Genomic DNA, 20,916 nt, shown 5'->3' on the forward strand with positions numbered 1-20,916 from the left:
AGTTTTTTTCTTCTTCTCGTCAAGACGAGTATATAGGGGATCTAGTTTCAGGCGTTTCTTTTATGCCTGCTACGTCTAGACGGGGAGTCTGTGTGTGGGTGGGTGGGTGTGTGTCTTTGGAATGTCCGCAGGCTGGGCCTTTATTAGGCTCATCCATACCACCACATTATAGACCCTGTAGCTAGGCAACTGCAGGTCCTAAACTGTTACCATGGCAAGGGCCCATTGAGTGACGTTGCTGGTCCTGTTTGCCTCTTTTCTCTCTGGAATGGGGGTCTTTTTAGAGGTGCACCCCAAACTCTACACACCCCACAGTCTCAAAATAACAGCCCAGAGAGCCAGCCCATTCCCGACAGACCATACTGCTTCTTTGTGCCCAAACACCAGATACACACCAGAGTCTGAATGCCTATAGAGGGGGTTAGGGGAGGGATGCGATGCCTAGGTTGTCGTCATAGCAAAAAGTTACTGTGAAAGTTTGTTATGGTCATCTGCGAGTGCACACTAAGACGTTTATTCACAATGGAGTTCTATCAAGTGGCTCATGGCCACTTTTGGCTAAAATGTAAATTGCATAGCCTACATGCAGTTGTTGGACATACTTTTTCTCTCTACTAATAATGTCGTTGTCTTTTTTCACCAAAAGATAATCAGCCCAACTCATATCTACCTCGATTCAATTGAGCTGGTGAATGGCCTTTACATGTTCTAGTTATAAGTGGGCATATGACCCACTAAGACTCTTATGTGGCCAGCTAAAGTATAAGTAAGCTTTGAAAATCCAGCCAAAGCTTTGAATATGGGTCATTCATAATCAAGCTCTGAGATACCAATAGCTTACATGCCAGATGTTTTTGTTTATTAAGTTAAAACTGAATTGTATTATTTGTATAATGTAGGCCTATTATTCTGAATCCATAATTACAGGAAATAATTTCATTTTAACTCAAAGACTCCGAAGGTTGGGAACATATAATATGAGAAAAGGTCAGAACTTTTTTTCATCTCACCAAAAACGTTGTTTTGCCACCCCAATCAGCCAATTTACAACCCACAACCACAATTACACAGGCCTACAAAATCAAACCCCTCAAATGGCGGGAAAGAGCGATAGTGGTGGAAAGACATCCGGGAAGACGTTTCCAGCACATTCTCCCGAGCTTCAATTTGCACGCCTGCTAAACAGCGCGGTGGGGTAAGAGAGAGCTGGCTGAAAGGGGGATGGGGTCGGGGAGTATTGTGCTGAACAGCAGAGCCCCACTCTCGCTGAATGGGTATTGTCATCTAGATTTCTATAGTTCACCAAAATACTTTCTCCTGCTGTGGAGAACCACGGTGGGACCTCAACGCATTACGCAGGCGTCCGGCCCAGACATAAATAATATTGTTGATTTGCAAACGACATGTTCTGATGCCCTATTTATTATATTCATTCAGCTACATTTCGATTCGTTTAAATAAAACACTGTAGAACAAATACGTTTGAGACGATATCAGTTTAATCTCAGTGTAACATTGGAAATAATATTGCATGAAATATATAATGGATCTTTATATCAAACATCAACAAAACCAGTCTGTAAAACAACAGTGTATTCCTACAAATCAATGACAAGAAACACATCCAGCACAGTGTCTACATACAGATATAAAACAAACGTTTGCAAACTTTTAAATGTTTTATCTGAAAATAGATTAAGTGGACTGGACATCCTATATTTGGCATCTAAATCTATGGTCCTAATTTTTGTAAAATAGATTATGTTCCGCTGTTGTAAAAAATAGACAAATATAAGGATGCCTGAGTCTTATTTTAGCTCTTCCCACAGTCCCATGCAGCAAAATCCATTGTCCAAAAACCTTTTAGGTGGTTTGGAGTGCAACCACTCCGAAATCACAGTAACTGTAGCCTACACTGAAGTAAAAAAACTGTGAATATATTCAGTCGTATAAACTTCCTTTAGAAAAAAAACTTCACAATGGTAAACATTTCAAAATGCAAAGGATTATGAGCGATCATAGATAATATAGCCTAGGACATTTCAAAATACAGGTACCTAAAACAAAGACGCTCATTTTTGTCACTGGCTATCACTTTATATCCAGACGTATATGCATAGTCTCCAAAAAGTTTATTTTCTGCTGTTTGCAAAAATTATGAATGAATATGTTCTCCAATATTGTGTTTACTTTATAGTCAGTGTAACAAAATGATGCTTTCATTGATTTCAAAGTTCAGAGTAAACTGCAGGTGCAAAAAATACGTTTAAAAAAATAGTTTTTGAAAAGACCACAGCACATTTACGCACAGCCTAGCTACCCCATCCCGAGGGTGAGAAGCAGGGCTACACGTAATTCCTTTTGTCATAGTCCCCGGTCCCGTTCGGTGTGGCCCGTTTGGTCGGGGCATATTTGGCCGAATAGCCCGAATTCCCGTTAGAAGGACAAGAGCAGCAGAGCAGCGCGCCCCCGATCAGCAGGAGCGCAGTGGCCGCCCAACCGATGTAGAGCGCGGCCCCGATCTCCCTCTTTTTGGACGCGGGCACCTGTGGGTTGTAGAAGTCAGAGATGATGTTGTTGGCCATCCAGCAGAGAGGAACTAATACAAACAACCCACTGGTTATGTAGATGACACCTCCGGCGTTCACCACCCGGGTTTTGACGTTCTCGACGCTAATGCAGTTGGTGCACTGCGCCCCGGCGATCACCACCATCAGCCCCAGCACGCCAAACACACACGAGATGACGGTGAGGGCTCGCGCCGCCTGCAGGTCGTGGCCGAGCGCAAGGACCGAGTCGTGCACCTTGCACTGCATCTGGCCCGTGCTCTGCACCACACAGGACATCCAGAGCCCATCCCAGATGGTCTGAGCCACCACAATGTTAGCCTCGATGAACGCCGTCACCTTCCACATGGGCAGCCCGCACACGACCATCACCAGGAGCGAGCCAATGACGCACAGCCCCAGCCCAAGGATCTCCAGTCCAGCGGACACCATCTTCGCTACTTCTTAACGGATATTTGTTATAATTTTTGTCCTCTGTGCGTAAACAACGCGTCTTTATTTGGATTCTGCGCTTTGGGATATCTGAGCTTCAGACAGATTCAGATAACGTCGATTTGTTTGAGACTCCTTACATCACTCTCGCTACAAATAGTCTACAACAGGCTGTCGTTTTAGTCAGTATGTTACTGACTGTAAAAACAACTGGACGCATAGAGCGGCTTGACCAATTATATGTTTTGAGAGGGGTGGGGGTGACTCAACAAGTGCTAAAACCAGAGGAAAAACCTTCACCCAATCAGAAGTCACCGCATCCTCTCAGCACCAATGAGGAGGCAGGGAAGTTGGATGAGAATGAACAAAGCCAGGAGACCGCATTTCGTGTGTGTGTGTGTGAGAACAGTTAGTCGGTTGAATATAGGGTTGGGAACAAACGCTGAGGACTTGTAAGACCGTAGGCTATAATAAAACATATATTCTATCAATATTGCTCATTAGTGGAATAGCCTTCACAGTAATTAAATGATATGATTTTGAACCAAACATAATTGTTGGGCTCTTATCGCCAATTTAGTAGAATTTAAGCACATAAAATGAATTGGTTGTACCCATAGACAGACCCATAGGCTACTGTATATAGCTCTGGTTCTACCCAGATCTGCATCATTTAGAATGACATTCGATGATTTACAAAAAAAAATATTGGAACATTTTAATAATAGCCTAGTAAAAAAACAAAAAAACACCACATAGCCTATGTAATGGCCCCAGACAGACAGTTAGGATTGCATAATGCTGTGACAGTATGCTGTTTGCAGGCTACAGACTGGACTCACTGGACCATAAGCAGGTGTAATGTTAGTTACATTATAAATGTTGGTTTTGCTTCTGGTAGGTTCAGGGCATAATTAAGTATATACAATTTAGCAGACGCTCTTATCCAGAGCGACTTACATGAGCAATTAGGGTTAAGTGCCTTGCTCAAGGGCACATCGACGTATTTTTCACCAAATGTATGTAAACTTTGTTTAAACTTCGTTGTCTGTATTCTGTCTCTAAATGTTGTCTATCACTAGCAGCACCATATAACCAAGTAACATTCTGAGTAGTCTATGTGTAAATGTAGCCTACTTGGCGAATAAAGATGATTCTGATGCGAAACAGCGACCTTTAGGTTATTGGCCCAACGCTCTTAACCGCTAGACTACCTGCCGCCTGTTTCTAATAAATCTAGACTAGGTCTATATGTTAGAACATTTCTTGAAATATATTTAATTGGAAAAAAAAAATTTAAACCATGCACGCTTTCCCTGACTCAGTGTTTTGTTTTCCAAGTTTGCGTCGACTTCAAAACAAAGTTTCCATTTAGGCTACTTTCCGTAGGCTACAGTAGCCTATACAATGCTTGTTACAATGTTACTGTTGACAAGCGTGTAATCACAGTCCTACACAATACCGTATGAGAAAGAATGTATCCTCCCACGAACTCCCACATAATAACGTGTATCTACCAAAGCGTGACATCATCCATCAAGAACGAAAACCGCCTCGTGTAGAAACTGAGAAGTATGGCTGCCATCTTGGATCTTGAACTACGTTTGCATATTGTTGTGATTCCACCTTGGTATGAGCCGCAATGGACCCAGTTGCACTGACTCCCACCCGTGAAAAAAGACGAACGAGCATCATGGGATGAGGGCGGGACATTGGAGCTGTTTCCGGAGTCCCTTCCCTGGCCTGGGATAGAAAGAAGAAGGGGAAATACTTCTGTTTATTTACATTTCATAAGTTACACACAGGTAAGGTCTCAAACGGTCGTATATGAATGCTTGTCTACCGAATGAGTCTAAGAAAGAGAGAAAAGGGATGAGCTTTTAGCGAGATCAGAGATAGTTGAAACTTGGCAAAATGACACCACTCACTCACTGGAATAGCAACTTTTTCATGCTAAAGTTTGACAGAAAACAAATAGTTTCATAGTGCTTCGAAAGTTGAATTGATAGGCCTGTTTCCTATTTACAATAAGGTACACTGTTTCCATATACAGTATATGCCTAACATATTCCTATTCATTCGCCGTAAACTCGTATCGTGTTTGCAATATGTCAATCTTTCCCAAACTGGGTGTGGACGTCAACTGTAGTAGAAAACAAAAGGCCAAAACATTTCCGCTACATTAAACATCCTAACTTCTCATTCAAAGAAGGAACTTTTTTGTTGTTGAAAAATACAAAATCATTATACAAAATCATGAACCACACATTTCACTTGTGACAATATTGACTTTGACAATGCATTGTGGATAGTAGCCTACATGTAGGCCTATGTATGTAAACTCAGCAAAAAAAGAAACGTCCCCTTTTCAGGACCCTGTCGTTCAAAAATAATTAGTAAAAATCAAAATAACTTCACAGATCTTCATTGTAAAGGGTTTAAACACTGTTTCTCATGCTTGTTCAATGAACCATAAACAATTAATGAACATGCACCTGGGGAACGGTCGTAAAGACACTAACAGCTTACAGAAGGTAGGCAATTAAGGTCACAGTTATGAAAACTTAGGACACTTAAGAGGCCTTTCTACTGACTCTGAAAAACACCAAAAGAAAGATGCCCAGGGTCCCTGCTCATTTCCGTGAATGTGCCTTAGGCATGCTGCAAGGAGGCATGAGGACTGCAGATGTGGCCAGGGCAATAAATTGTAATGTCCGAACTGTGAGACGCCTAAGACAGCGCTACAGGGAGACAGGACGGACAGCTGATCGTCCTCGCAGTGGTAGACCACGTGTAACAACACCTGCACAGGATCGGTACTTCCGAACATCACACCTGCGGGACAGGTACAGGATGGCAACAACAACTGCCCGAGTTACACCAGGAACGCACAATCCCTCCATCAGTGCTCAGACTGTCTGCAATAGGCTGAGAGAGGCTGGACTGAGGGCTTGTAGGCCTGTTGTAAGGCAGGTCCTCACCAGACATCACTGGCAACAACGTCGCCTATGGGCACAAACCCACCGTCGCTGGACCAGACAGGACTGGCAAAAAGTGCTCTTCACTGACGAGTCGCGGTTTTGTCTCACCAGGGGTGATGGTCAGATTCACGTTTATCGTCAAAGGAATGAGCGTTACACTGAGGCCTGTACTCTGGAGCGGGATCGATGTGGAGGGTCCGTCATGGTCTGGGGTGGTGTGTCACATCATCATCGGACTGAGCTTGTTGTCATTGCAGGCAATCTCAACGCTGTGCGTTACAGGGAAGACATCCTCCTCCCTTATGTGGTACCCTTCCTGCAGGCTCATCCTGACATGACCCTCCAGCATGACAATGCCACCAGCCATACTGCTCGTCCTGTGCGTGATTTCCTGCAAGACAAGAATGTCAGTGTTCTGCCATGGCCAGCGAAGAGCCCGGATCTAAATCCCATTGAGCACGTCTGGAACCTGTTGGATCGGAGGGTGAGGGCTAGAGCCATTCCCCCCGGAAATGTCCGGGAACTTGTAGGTCCCTTGGTGGAAGAGTGGGGTAACATCTCACAGCAAGAACTGGCAAATCTGGTGCAGTCCATGAGGAGGAGATGCACTGCAGTACTTAATGCAGCTGGTGACCCCCCCCCCCCCCCCCCCCCCCCCCCCACCCCACCCTTTGTTCAGGGACACATTATTCCATTTCTGTTAGTCACATGTCTGTGGAACTTCTTCAGTTTATGTCTCAGTTGTTGAATCTTGTTATGTTCATAAACATATTTACACAAGTTAAGTTTGCTGAAAATAAACGCAGTTGACAGTGAGATGACTTTTATTTTTTTTGCTGAGTTTATGTATGTACACTACCAGCCAAAAGTTTGGACACACCTACTCATTCAAGGGTTTTTCTTTATTTTTTTACTATTTTCTACATTGTAGAATAATATAGTGAAGACATCAAAACTATGAAATAACACATATGGAATCATGTAGTAACCAAAAAAGTGTTAAACAAATCCAAATATATTTTATATTTGAGATTCTTCAAATAGCCACCCTTTGCCTTTATGACAGCTTTGCACACTCTTGGCATTCTCTCAACCAGCTTCACCTGGAATGCTTTTCCAACAGTCTTGAAGGAGTTCCCACATATGCTGCGCACTTGTTGGCTGCTTTTCCTTCACTCTGCGGTCCGACTCATCCCAAACCATCTCAATTTGGTTGAGGTCGGGGGATTGTGGAGGCCAGGTCATCTGATGCAGCACTCCATCACTCTCCTTCTTGGTAAAATAGCCCTTACACAGCCTGGAGGTGTGTTGGGTCATTGCCCTGTTGAAAAGCATACGATAGTCCCACTAAGCCCAAACCAGATGGGATGGCGTAACACTGCAGAATGCTGTGGTAGCCATGCTGGTTAAATCACAGACAGTGTCACCAGCAAAGCACCCCCACACCATAACACCTCCTCCATGCTTTACGGTGGGAACCACACATGCGGAGATCATCCGTTCACCAACACTATGTCTCACTCCAGACCAAAGGACAAATGTCCACCTGTCTAATGTCCATTGCTCGTGTTTCTTGGCCCAACCAAGTCTCTTCTTATTGGTGTCCTTTAGTAGTGGTTTCTTTGCAGCAATTCGACCATGAAGGCCTGATTCACACAGTCTCCTCTGAACAGTTGATGTTGAGATGTGTCTGTTACTTGAACTCTGTGAAGCATTTATTTGGGCTGCAATTTCTGAGGCTGGTAACTCTAATGAACTTATCCTTTGTAGCAGAGGTAACTCTGGGTCTTCCATTCCTGTGGCGGTCCTCATGAGAGCCAGTTTCATCATAGCCCTTGATGGTTTTTGCGACTGCACTTGAAGAAACTTTCAAAGTTCTTGAAATGTTCCGTATTGACTGACCTTCATGACTTAAAGTAATGATGTACTGTCGTTTGTCTTTGCTTATTTGAGCTGTTCTTGCCATAATATGGACTTGGTCTTTTACCAGATAGGGCTATCTTCTGTATACCACCCATACCTTGTCACAACACAACTGATTGGCTCAAACGCATTAAGAAGGAAAGAAATTCCACAAATTAAGTTTTAACAAGACACACCTGTTAATTGAAATGCATTCCAGGTGACTACCTCATGAAGCTGGTTGAGAGAATGCCAAGAGTGTGCAAAGCTGTCATCAAGGCAAAGGGTGGCTATTTGAAGAATCTCTAATATAAAATATATTTTGATTTGTTTAACACTTTTTTGGTTACTACATGATTCCATATGTGTTATTTCATAGTTTTGATATCTTCTCTATTCTACAGTGTAAAAATAAAGAAAAACCCTTGAATGAGTAGGTGTGTCCAAACTTTTGACTGGTAGTGTATGTATGTGGGGTAACTAGCCACCCCTAAGAGCAAGGTCCAATTGTTGACACAAAAAAGCAAAGTTTGGTAAAAATGTGGGATATGGATGATGGTCATGCTCAGCCACGAAGTGGTAAGCCTCACAAGCTCACAGAACAGGACTGCTGAAGCGCGTAGCGCGTAAAAATCGTCTGTCCTCGGTTGCAACACTCACTACTGAGTTCCAAACTGCCTCTGGAAGCAACATCAGCACAAGAACTGTTCGTCGGGAGCTTCATGAAATGGGTTTCCATGGCCGAGCAGCCGCACACAAGCCTAAGATCACCATGCGCAATGCCAAGCGTCGGCTGGAGTAGTGTAAAGCTAGCTGCTATTGGACTCTGGAGCAGTGGAAACGCGTTCTCTGGAGTGATGAATCATGCTTCACCATCTGGCAGCCTGATGGACAAATCTGGATTTGGCGGATGCAAGAAGAACGCTACCTGCCCCAACGCATAGTGCCAACTGTAAAGTTTTGTGGAGGAGGAATAATGGTCTGGGGTTGTTTTTCATGGTTCGGGCTAGCCCTTTAGTTCCAGTGAAGGGAAATCTTAACGTTACAGAATACAATTACATTCTAGACGATTCTGTGCTTCCAAATTTGTGGCAACAGTTTGGGGATGGCCCTTTCCTGTTTCAGCATGACAATGCCCCCATGCACAAAGCGAGGTCCATACAGAAATGGTTTGTCGAGATCGGTGTGGAAGAACTTGACTGGCCTGCACAGAGCCCTGACCTCAACCCCATCGAACACCTTTGGGATGAATTGGAATGCTGATTGGGAGCCAGGCCTAATTGCCCAACATCAGTGCCCAACCTCACTAATGCTCTTGTTGCTGAATGGAAACAAGTCCCCGCAGCAATGTTCCAACATCTAGTGGAAAGCCTTCCCTGAAGAGTGGAGGCTGTTATAGCAGCAAAGGGGGGACCAACTCCATATTAATGCCCATGACTTTGGAATGAAATGTTCGCAGAGCAGGTGTCCGCATACTTTTGATCATGTAGTGTATGTAGGCTACTGTATGGATGTAGTCTGTGACCATGGATGTAGTAGTCTGTGACCAAAACATGTTTTGTCTTACTGAGTTCATTTCAATTCCTAGAACCTGACATAACCTTTAAACATCAGATTTATCATTGACCTCTGACGGTTTAGCACGTCCTGATAAAATAAATTGAATGTTTAGGCAACTCCACAATAATAGTAGGAAACAATAATAAGTATTCTCATTGTGTGTCTCTCTGAGCTAAGAGATGGCGGAGGGCCACTATTGAACAGCTATCATCCATCTTGGCTCATATCTTTTGGCTCAGGGAGTCTATGAACATTTCATTTCCCTCTGTTGAGTGGATGGAGATGATAAAAGGGCTGCCTTCATTGTGACTGTTTAGGTTGTGATAGAAGACCCTTAAATTGAACTCTGAAAGATGGTGGCGGTTTAGGTAGAGGTTGCCCATAAGAACAAATCTACGATCAGTGTACCCTCTCCAAATCCTGACCTTATCCATTATCGGGAAACATAACTGGTGTTTTATCAGTGTCAAGGGGCAAGTTTCTCTTACTCCTGAAAAACCTAGACTGCCTCCCAAATAGCACCATATTCCCTTTTGTAGTGCACTACTTTTGACCAGGGCTAATGGGTATTAGGGTGCCATTTAGGACCTATACACAGTGACTATCGCTGTGGTCCATTTGATTAACCTCAGTGTGAGCCGTGTCTCTTTCTCTAGTCTTATCTCATAAGGACAGGGATGAGGGGGAGCCATCTGACACCACTCATCAAGGAGGGACGTTTCCTTTTGTTTTGTAGTGTGGCACGAACGGAATAACTACATGAATCAGACTGACATGTCCAAGTGGAGATCCAGAGTGGTGCTCTCAGTAATTGTACTGTACAGGATATGTTGTAATCCTCAATACTGGCAAATGGACAGTGGTATGGAAGAGGATTTGTGTCCATCCATAGAACAGTCCAGTTCTAACCTCATAGAATGATGTCATGAAGCTATGCTATGAGGTCTGTTTTCTTTGTCTTTCTAAGGAACTTTGGTGATTTGGTAATGGACACAGATGCTAAACTTAGAGCTACCTATGCATCATTGAAGTAGGGTCAGTACTGAGATGTTTATGCATTGTAGGAGTGCATCGTTTTATGATTTCACAACATAAATAGATAGTCAAACCTGACATTCTATTTATATTGCTCTGCATTTAACCCTGTGATCCCATGTTGGTCATACAGTAGCTAGGCCTGTGCATAGTGAAACGTGATGTTATGATAACATTTTCTTGCTTTGCCATCAAACCCTTCTGTTGCTTGACTATTTCCACTTCTGTCCCCATCATCATAAAAGGGCCATCCTGTGCTCTGTACTCTGTCTGTGTAATGAACTGCCCTGCTGGTTTCCGCTGGCTTGAAAGGCTTTCTCATTCCGCCCATTGTTGTGGTTTTTCTTTTCATTGCTTGTAGAGAGCTCCTGAAACAGAGTATAACAGCTTTATTATTGTTGCCCACATCACCTCGTGACCCCCAAAGGACCACTTATTACAGTCAAGCCTCAAACCCCCTACTGTATATGTGTGTACATGTCAGTTTGCTAACTTTCTTTTTATGAGGCCACGTTCAGTTTATTAGTTCGCTGCCCAGTCACAGAATAGCTCAAATCAGAGTGGACTGTAGCTGCAATTTCAGGAAGAGGTTCTTAACCAAGAGACCAAATTAAGCAAAAATAGAATTCAAAATAATAACAAATTATATAGATTTGCATAGGTCTCAATAATTACGAATGGCTTAAATTTGTTGTTTTAAGTTACTGTGTGGCAAGTTGGTGAGGTGTACAGTGGGGGAAAAAAGTATTTAGTCAACCACCAATTGTGCAAGTTCTCCCACTTAAAAAGATGAGAGAGGCCTGTAATTTTCATCATAGGTACACGTCAACTATGACAGACAAAATGAGAATTTTTTTTCCAGAAAATCACATTGTAGGATTTTTAATGAATTTATTTGCAAATTATGGTGGAAAATAAGTATTTGGTCAATAACAAAAGTTTCTCAATACTTTGTTATATACCCTTTGTTGGCAATGACACAGGTCAAACGTTTTCTGTAAGTCTTCACAAGGTTTTCACACACTGTTGCTGGTATTTTGGCCCATTCCTCCATGCAGAACTCCTCTAGAGCAGTGATGTTTTGGGGCTGTCGCTGGGCAACACGGACTTTCAACTCCCTCCAAAGATTTTCTATGGGGTTGATATCTGGAGACTGGCTAGGCCACTCCAGGACCTTGAAATGCTTCTTACGAAGCCACTCCTTCGTTGCCCGGGCGGTGTGTTTGGGATCATTGTCATGCTGAAAGACCCAGCCACGTTTCATCTTCAATGCCCTTGCTGATGGAAGGAGGTTTTCACTCAAAATCTCACGATACATGGCCCCATTCATTCTTTCCTTTACACGGATCAGTCGTCCTGGTCCCTTTGCAGAAAAACAGCCCCAAAGCATGATGTTTCCACCCCCATGCTTCACAGTAGGTATGGTATTCTTTGGATGCAACTCAGCATTCTTTGTCCTCCAAACACGACGAGTTGAGTTTTTACCAAAAAGTTATATTTTGGTTTCATCTGACCATATAACATTCTCCCAATCCTCTTCTGGATCATCCAAATGCACTAGCAAACTTCAGACGGGCCTGGACATGTACTGGCTTAAGCAGGGGGACACGTCTGGCACTGCAGGATTTGAGTCCCTGGCGGCGTAGTGTGTTACTGATGGTAGGCTTTGTTACTTTGGTCCCAGCTCTCTGCAGGTCATTCACTAGGTCCCCCCGTGTGGTTCTGGGATTTTTGCTCACCGTTCTTGTGATCATTTTGACCCCACGGGGTGAGATCTTGCGTGGAGCCCCAGATCGAGGGAGATTATCAGTTGTCTTGTATGTCTTCCATTTCCTAATAATTGCTCCCACAGTTGATTTCTTCAAACCAAGCTGCTTACCTATTGCAGATTCAGTCTTCCCAGCCTGGTGTATGTCTACAATTTTGTTTCTGGTGTCTTTTGACAGCTCTTTGGTCTTGGCCATAGTGGAGTTTGGAGTGTGACTGTTTGAGGTTGTGGACAGGTGTCTTTTATACTGATAACAAGTTCAAACAGGTGCCATTAATACAGGTAACGAGTGGAGGACAGAGGAGCCTCTTAAAGAAGAAGTTACAGGTCTTTGAGAGCCAGAAATCTTGCTTGTTTGTGGGTGACCAAATACTTATTTTCCACCATAATTTACAAATAAATTCATAAAAAATCCTACAATGTGATTTTCTGGATTATTTTTCTTAATTTGTCTGTCATAGTTGACATGTACATATGATGAAAATTACAGGCCTCTCTCATCTTTTTAAGTGGGAGAACTTGCACAATTGGTGGCTGACTAAATACTTTTTTCCCCCACTGTATAGATTCACTGCCACCACAGCCCCTCTAGCTAATAAATCAAGTGTAAACCTCACATGCCAGGATTTTGGCTTAATTTAAGTGCCATTTTTCCTTCTTCGCCAAACTGTTAAATCTCCCTCAGGTCGGGCCTTCTGGTTGTGTGTGTGTGTGTGTGTGTGTGTGTGTGTGTGTGTGTGTGTGTGTGTGTTTATAACTGCTCACAGAAACCAGTCAGATTAAATGGGTATTATTAAGTGGGTATTATTGCCGCCTGCCTCCTGCCTGTATCTCCCGTAGTGTTGCCTTTGTGTTATTACCACAGCGATAATGGAACAGCTTAATTAATCTACTGCTGGTTCCCACAGAGACAGTCCAGGAATAACACATTTCTCTCTGTGTGTGTGTGTGTAAGTATGTGTGTGTGTGGACTTGTTTAACTATATTTGTGGGGACCAGAAGTCCCCACAAGAATAGTAAACAAACAAACATTTTGTTAGTCCTCACAAGGTCAAATGCAATGTCTAGGGGGGTTAAGGTTAGAATTAGTGTTAGGTTTAGGAGCTAGGGTTAGTGTTAGGGTTAAGGTTAGGTTTTGGGGTTATGTTTAGGGTAAGGGTTAGAGGTTAGGGAAAATAGGATTTTGAATGGGACTGAAATTTGTGTCCCCACAAGGTTAGTTGTACAAGACTGTGTGTGTGTGTGGGGGGGGGGGAAACTCAGTTGGTTGCGGGTAAAATCGTTTTTTAAAATACAGACATGAGAAACATACTGTATCACAAAAATTGCTTTCGCATATTCAATAAATGCATTGTAACTTGTACAGTATGAAGGCCCCAGAATGTTGCCATAGATAATAGATGAATAATAATAATGCTGTGAAATAAATGTAGGCTATCACTCGGATGCAGCCCATCTCACCCCGCGCTGCCTGCTATGTCCTGCTAAGATCCATATCGCAAGCTGTTGACTTGTGGGTCCCGTCCGTCGGCATACCACTGACTGACCCTAACCACCTCTGTGCTTCGGCCCCTGATAGTGTGTGTGATTGTGGGCCGGTGGGGCCGCGGGCGGGCTCTTGTTCCCTCTCTTACACAGGCGGAGGGGTGATCCGTATGAAAGGCCTCAGGAACCTGGGTGATAAACAGCCATTGTTCTCCTGAGAGCTTGATGAAACAGAGAGGGATGTCTGGCCACGCCGCCTGCTGCGGAGATATGAGGTCCTGCCACCATACACAATAGATCAGTGTTGTAGTACTCCAGTCTCGAGTCCGGTCTCGAGACAACATATTGAGTGTCTCGGTGTCGGATACATTTGTACTTGGTCTTGACTTGACAGTGAGGACTCGTAATTTCTTCCAAAGACCAGCTGAGTAAAAAACTCATAATTATCAGCTTCCATTCAGTCAGCGGATAAAACTGCTTCGCCGGGCCAAATATATACACTCCTTTTTTGAAACATTATCTTAACAGCCTTTATCTGTTATAGACATGTTTGCGCAGTGGTGAACCTATAGGGCCATTGGTGTAGTGGAGGGTATACGCACTTTTTTTTCAGTGGGCATTGCGTATACTTACTTCTTAATCTCTACTGATGCGTATCAAAGTAGTGAAGTGGACGTATACGACTTATCAATTAGGTAGTACAATAGAGAAATCCTGCACAAAGTAGCCTACACAATCGCAAATCACGTGAAATATATTCACATGCGCTCCGCACACATATCCTAGCTTCAGCGGAATATAATCTGCAGGCAGCAAGAGTACACAGCTCTCAACTGGTTGTCACATGGAGCAGCTCACAGAAGAATGACATCGGTAGCCGGTAGGGTAGGAAAGACATTTCAATTTATGATATCTACGAGTAAATGCTAACTAAGGCAACCAGGTATTAAAAAAGTTTAGTCCCAAGTGTTGGTAAGTAGGCTATTTGTGATGCGCAGTTGTCATCATGCACTGTTTGCATCAGTGGCGTAGACATGGATGGGCCTGGATGGACAGAGGCCCACCCATTGGGAAGCCAGGCCCTGACAAGCCTACCCAATCAGATTGATGTGGTTTGAAGCATTGTGGACTTAGACCATCACGATTTTGAGAGTGAAAATCTGAAAAATCTATAGGAAAACTCATTAAAAAAAACATTGGAAAGCATAGGATTTTTCACACAGGGTGCCTTTCCTTCGCTGGGTGGGCCGTTTGGGAACTTTTTGGAAAATTAGTATACCCACTTCTCCAGGCACCACTACACCACTGCATAGGGCCGATGGAAAGACAGCAGTCACACACAGCATGATGTTAAAGGATAAGCAGTCCATAAACTCTGACATAATAAGCCAGTAGGTACACACAAAGTAACTTGTGACCTAGAGTTTAAAGTGGAACTGACAGCATTTTAACTACTTTGCAGATATGAAACAAAAACAATCATAATATCAGTAAAAAATGTAAAAGTCCCAGTTTTTATGCTACAAAACCAAGAGGTTTTAAAAATAGGTTATATTTGATTCAACGTTCCATGACGTACACGAAGGCGTTGTTGGCAGAATAGATGGATGCAGTTCAATGCATGATTAATATAATTCACCAATACATTTCTTGGTAGTCCAAAAAATATTGCTATCAGGTTGTAAATCACAGCTTGCCTGATACATTGTTTGCTGCCTCCATTCGGGATGCACTGTTTCAGTTTCAATGACTCAGTATTCTGGACAAAAACGGACGAATGTAACTAATGCTGGGAATGTCAATACAATCAAACTAGCAAGGGCAATGAACAAAAGTCAGTCATAACGTGGCTACTGTATTTTATTTATGTAGCAAGCTAAAAACACGGAGCCTAACGTTAGCTAACTGCTAGGAGGATGTCATGTCATGCGATTGGAGGAGTGGGTGAGTGACTGACTTTTTCCCCTCATATCGTTTTTCGGTGGCTAAACACAGCTAGAGACGCATGTATCATTTGGTTAGCTAGCAAGAACTTGAACGACTGTTATCCAGTTAGCATATCTCTTGCGTTCGCAAATTCATTCTAGCTATCTACTACGATTTCAGAGCATTCTTGTCTGAGTGTGCTAGAGCGCAGAACAACTGATGAATTTACGAACGCGCAACACCCGCTGAATATGACCGGTGTCAGTAAACGTAGGCAAAGAAAATAATAGTTAGTCAAAAACTCTCGAGATTACATGTAAACAGCCTAACCAGCTCTGCTACGGCGAGTAAAATGGTCAGAGTGAGGTGTTTTCTCATTTGTGTCTGGAAGTAGCTAGCTAGCAAGCTAGCCAACTTTAGCTGGTTAGCTTGGTTGTGACAAGCATGCATTGGCAGGCAAGCTGCATAAGGACGAGGAGGCTACAATTCCCCATCGTTTTATCAGTGCAGTTTTGACGGCCAACTAGCTGAAAAAGTTTAAGAGGGTTTATCTAATGTTCCTTCGTTAGATTTGAGCTAATCTTGCTCTGGCTAGCATTAGCTGTTGATCTTATTGTTGTTGATGTGCATAACTGAGGGAGAGAGAGCCTACTTTTTCATGGTTGTTTGATCAATAGGACTGTAAAGTTCCCAAATGTAAGAGGACTCCCGTGGTGTTTACATATTTACAGAAATACATTCAGGTGTATTTTTTGGCTTTTGGCAAATTAATGCGTTCTAATGATCGAAAGTCGCGCTGTTGCAACTGTTGCAAACACACAGTAAAGTTAAAAGTGAATGATGGCAGGCCCATGTGGCAAATGGCTTGTTTGTATAAAGGCCTACTGTAGCTCTGACTGGATATAGCTCTGACTAGTCTGTGTAGACTCCGGTCCTGGACAAGACAGATGTTTTTATTCGGTTTTATTTACTGCAGTGTCTATTAATTGTCCAAACGCACGGCCGCTTTCCCACTCTATATTGCTATAGAATTTTCACAAATGCCTTAGTTTACGTAATTCCCAAACGTTCTAAGAATTTATGAAAACGTGAAAATGACCATATCTAAGTGGTTGCTTGTCAGATTTTTTTTTTAAGTGTCATATTCTTTCTGGGGGTGTATATGAACAGATTGTAATACGATTTCATGTTGCTAAAATACTGTCAGTTCCACTTTAAATGCAACAATGTTTCACACAAGTTATTTTCAAAGAGATTGCTAACAGCAAGCACCCTGCAATAAGCACCCTGCAATAATAAACACAGTTCCACTCACCAGGAGAAGCTAACAAATTGCAACTGCATCCTCTTTGATGACACCTGCTGCAGCCGCTGCAAACTAGCCAACAACAAAAGCTAGCTAGCTAAACCATGGGAAAACTACTGCTCGCTATTGCGCAGTGAGCTGTTGGCCTTCAAGAAGGCAGAAGTTTCCATACGTTTTAGTAAAAACTGATATTTCTTTCTCTTCAGTGTTAACCCTTTCCAACAGAAATTGAAGAGATTAAATCAGAACATCATTGAAAATAATAATATAACTATCATTATTATTATAATAATATTATTATAATCAGTATTTTATGAATCCTTAGTCCTTCTCTGAAGGCGTAGAAGGCCCATTGTTCCCCACTGTGTTTGGGTTAATAATAATTTGTAGAGTGGCTCTATTTTCCCTCAGCATGCATTTCTTCACTATTCTGAATGTCTAAAGAATCCATATGTTGTTCTGAAATATGAACACAGAAATACTGGACATTTTGAACTCTTATTATGGTGGTGATTTGACAAAATTACAATCATGGTCTTGAATTGGGCTCACATTTTTATGGTCTCGGTCTTGGTCTTGAACACAACACTGCAATAGATATATCTTCATCACTCTTTAATGGATTCCAGACAATATTAAAGTGTCAGATATGGGACACACTCCTGAAAAATATTTTGTTACTTTTATTTTCTTGTGTTTTTGAAATAAAGTTACATAACAGGGTTCAGTAGTCTTTGGCTGTGCTTGACATCTTACTCTAGTGCCATAGAGTAGAGCAGCAGGAGCCTAACTAAACAAACCTGGTCCTTACTGTAATGTGGAGGTCTGGGAACCAAGTTGTTGTCCGCCCTGTTTCTGCTCCATCCGTTGACTGTGATACAGAGTTAATGGGGATTTCGGTGAGTGACTAGATGTGAGTGCAAGCTTAGAGTGCCCTAGTGTGGATGCTGTCAGTGTCATTATTCAGAATGCTGGTGAGAGTGACTACTGCATGTTAATGGTAGTACTATAGTAAGACTTATGAGTGTAGGCCTGGTGGTGAATGATTATACAGTTGTTGTCTCAAAAGCAGAGATGGTAAGATAGCCTGGGTGCCAGTCTGCTTCTGCTTAAACAACGCTACATTGTTACCTTGCCAACAACAAAAACAAGTTGACTAAAGCAGAAACAGACTTGCACCCAGGCTAATGTTAGTGTTGAGTGACTTACATTATATTTTGTTTTCAGGTTCAGGCGACCAGCAGCAGTAACCATGTCTCAGTCTGCAGAGAAAGGGAAGGTGAGTGTACCCCTAATTCTTTAGTACGCACACGCCCTAACCCAGGCACTCAGAGAGGACATCCTGTATAAACAGCTGTTTCATCAGCAGCTTTATTGCTTTTAGGATTTTCTCCTCCATTTAATCTCAATTTACACCAGCCATCTAAAGGCTGGAGATGAAGAATGTCAGGGAGGAGAGCGATATATTGTCACATGCTTCGTAAAAAACGGGTGTAGACTAACAGTGAAACGCTTACTTACAGGGCCTTTCCCAAAAATGCATAGAGAGAAAACAAATAAATTATAGAAAATGTATGACACAAGGAATAAATACACAATGAGTAATGATAACTTGGCTATATACACGGGGGTACCAGTACCGAGTTGATGTGCAGGGGTACAAGGTAATTGAGGTAGATATGTACATACAGGTAGGGATAAAGTGACTAGGAAACAGGATGGACAATAAACAGTAACAGCAGCGCATCTGATGAGCCAAAAGAGTTAGTGCAAAAAAGGGTAAATGCAGATAGTCTGGGTAGTTATAGGTTTACTATTTAACTATTTAGCAGTCTTATGGCTTGGTGGTAGAAGCTGTTCAGGGTCCTGTTGGTTCCAGACTTGGTGCATCGGTACCACTTGCCGTGAGGTAGCAGAGAGAACAGTCTATGACGTGGGTGGCTGGAGTCTTTGACAATTTTTAGGGCCTTCCTCTGACACCACCTGGTATAGAGGTCCTGGATGGCAGGGAGCTCGGCCCCGGTGATGTACTGGGCTGTACGCACCACCCTCTAGAGCCTTGCGGTCGGATGCCAAGCAGTTGCCATACCAAGCGGTGATGCAGCCAGTCAAGGTGCTCTCAATGGTGCAGCTGTAGAACGTTTTGAGGATCTGAGGGCCCATGCCAAATCTTTTCTGCATCCTGAGGGGGAAGAGGCGTTATCGTGCCCTCTTCACAACTGTGTTGGTGTGTGGACCATGATAATTCCTTAGTGATGTGGACACCAAGGAACTTGAAGCTCTCGCCCTGCTCCACTACAGCGCTGTCGATGTGGATGGGGGCCATTTCCTGTAGTCCATGATCAGCTCCTTTGTCTTGCTGATGTTGAGGGAAAGGTTGTTGTCATGGCACCACGCTGCCAAGTCTCTGACCTCCTCCCTGTAGGCCGTCAGTGATCAGGCCTACCACCGTCATATCGTCTGCAAACCTAATGATGGTGTTGGAGTTGTGTGCGGCCACGCAGTCGTGGGTGATGTGGGATTACAGGAGGGGACAAGGCACGCAACCCTGAGGGGCCCCCGTGTTAAGGGTTAGCGTGACGGATGTGTGGTTGCCTACCCTCACCACCTGGGGGTAGCCAGTCAGGAAGTCCAGGATTCAGTTGCAGAGAGAGGTGTTTCATCTCAGGGTCCTTAGTTTAATGATGAGCTTGGAGGGCACTATGGTGTTGAACGCTGAGCTGTAGTCAATGAACAGCATTCTCACGTAGGTGTTCCTTTTGTCCAGGTGGTACAATAGAGATTGCATCGTCTGTGGTTCTGTTGGGGCAGTATGCGAATTGGTGTGGGTCCATTTGTGTGGGATGACGGTGTTGATGTGATCCATGACCAGCCTTTCAAAGCATTTCATGGCTACAGATGTGAGTGCTACAGTGCGATAGTCATTTAGAAAGGTTACTTTGGCATTCTTGGGCACAGGGAATAGGGTGGTCTGCTTGAAACATCTAGGTATTACAGACTGGGTCAGGGAGAGGTTGAACATGTCAGTGAAGACACTTGCCAGCTGGTCAGTGCACGTCCTGGTAATCTGTCTGTGAATGTTAACCTTTTTATAGGTCTTACTCACATCAGCTACGGAGAGCTTGATCACGCAGTTGTCCGGACCAGCTGGTGCTCTCATGCATGGTTTAGCAAGCATAGAAGATATTTAGCTCGTCTGGTAGATTTGCATCACTGGACGACTCGCAGCTGGGTTTCCCTCTGTAATCCGTGATAGTTTACAAGCCCTGCCACATCCGACAATGCGTCAGAGCTGGTGTAGTAGGATTCGATCTTGGTCCAGTATTGACGCTTTGCCTGTTTGATGATTTGTTGGAGCGTGTAGCAGGATTTCTTATAACCGTCCGGATTAGTGTCCCGCTCCTTGAAAGCAGCAGCTCTAGCCTAGATGTTGCCTGTAATCCATGGCTTCTGGTTGGGATATTTACGTACAGTCACTGTGTGGACGTCGTCATCGATGCACTTATTAATGAAGCCGGTGACTGATGTGGTAAAGTCCTCCATGCCATCGGATGAATCCCGGAACATATTCCAGTCTGCGCTAGCGAAACAGTCCTGTAGCTTAGCATCAGTTTCATCGGACCGCTTCCGTATTGAGCGTGTCACTGGTACTTCCTGTTTGAGTTTTTGCTTGTAAGCAGGAATCAAGAGAATTAAGTTATGGTCAGATTTGCCAAATGGAGGGCGAGGGAGAGCATTTTATGTGTCTCTGTGTGTGGAGTAAAGGTGATCTAGAGTTTTTTTGCCTCTAGTTGCACAGGCGACAAGCTGGTAGAAATGAGGTAAAATTGATTTCTAGGAGTGCCGCCTCTGGGTGATGGTTTTCTTGTTTGCTTATGGCCCTATACAGCTCGTTGAGTGCGGTCTTAGTGCGATCATCGGTTTGTGCTGGTAAATATAGATAAACTCTCTTGG

At 43.4% G+C, this 20,916-nt stretch overlaps 2 protein-coding genes across 3 annotated transcripts in view; one reads left to right on the top strand and one right to left on the bottom strand.

The window, feature by feature from the left end:
• Positions 1-1,484: 1,484 nt before the first annotated feature.
• Positions 1,485-3,072, bottom strand: LOC311145126 (claudin-4-like). The gene has a single exon (XM_084181319.1). It carries the CDS (start codon positions 2,997-2,999, stop codon positions 2,346-2,348), a length of 654 nt encoding a protein of 217 aa, XP_084037445.1. The 5' UTR covers positions 3,000-3,072; the 3' UTR covers positions 1,485-2,345.
• A 1,620-nt stretch (positions 3,073-4,692) lies between these two features.
• Positions 4,693-20,916, top strand: part of LOC311145120 (septin-2) — a 44,844-nt gene continuing 28,620 nt past the window's right edge. For both annotated transcript variants that reach the window (XR_014614562.1, XM_084181312.1), the window contains exons 1-2: positions 4,693-4,804; positions 18,190-18,241. Coding sequence is in view for 1 of the 2 variants with exons in the window: in XM_084181312.1 (XP_084037438.1) it covers positions 18,215-18,241 (27 nt within the window). In the remaining variant the exon portion in view is untranslated. The remainder of the gene's footprint in view (positions 4,805-18,189; positions 18,242-20,916) is intronic.

Source organism: Coregonus lavaretus, assembly GCF_964263955.1.
Source record: "Coregonus lavaretus genome assembly, chromosome: 17".
Taxonomy (NCBI): Eukaryota; Metazoa; Chordata; class Actinopteri; order Salmoniformes; family Salmonidae; genus Coregonus; species Coregonus lavaretus.

Excerpts from the sequence above, each read along its gene's own strand:
- LOC311145126 (XM_084181319.1), bottom strand. The coding sequence starts at position 2,999 with ATGGTGTCCGCTGGACTGGAGATCCTTGGGCTGGGGCTGTGCGTCATT.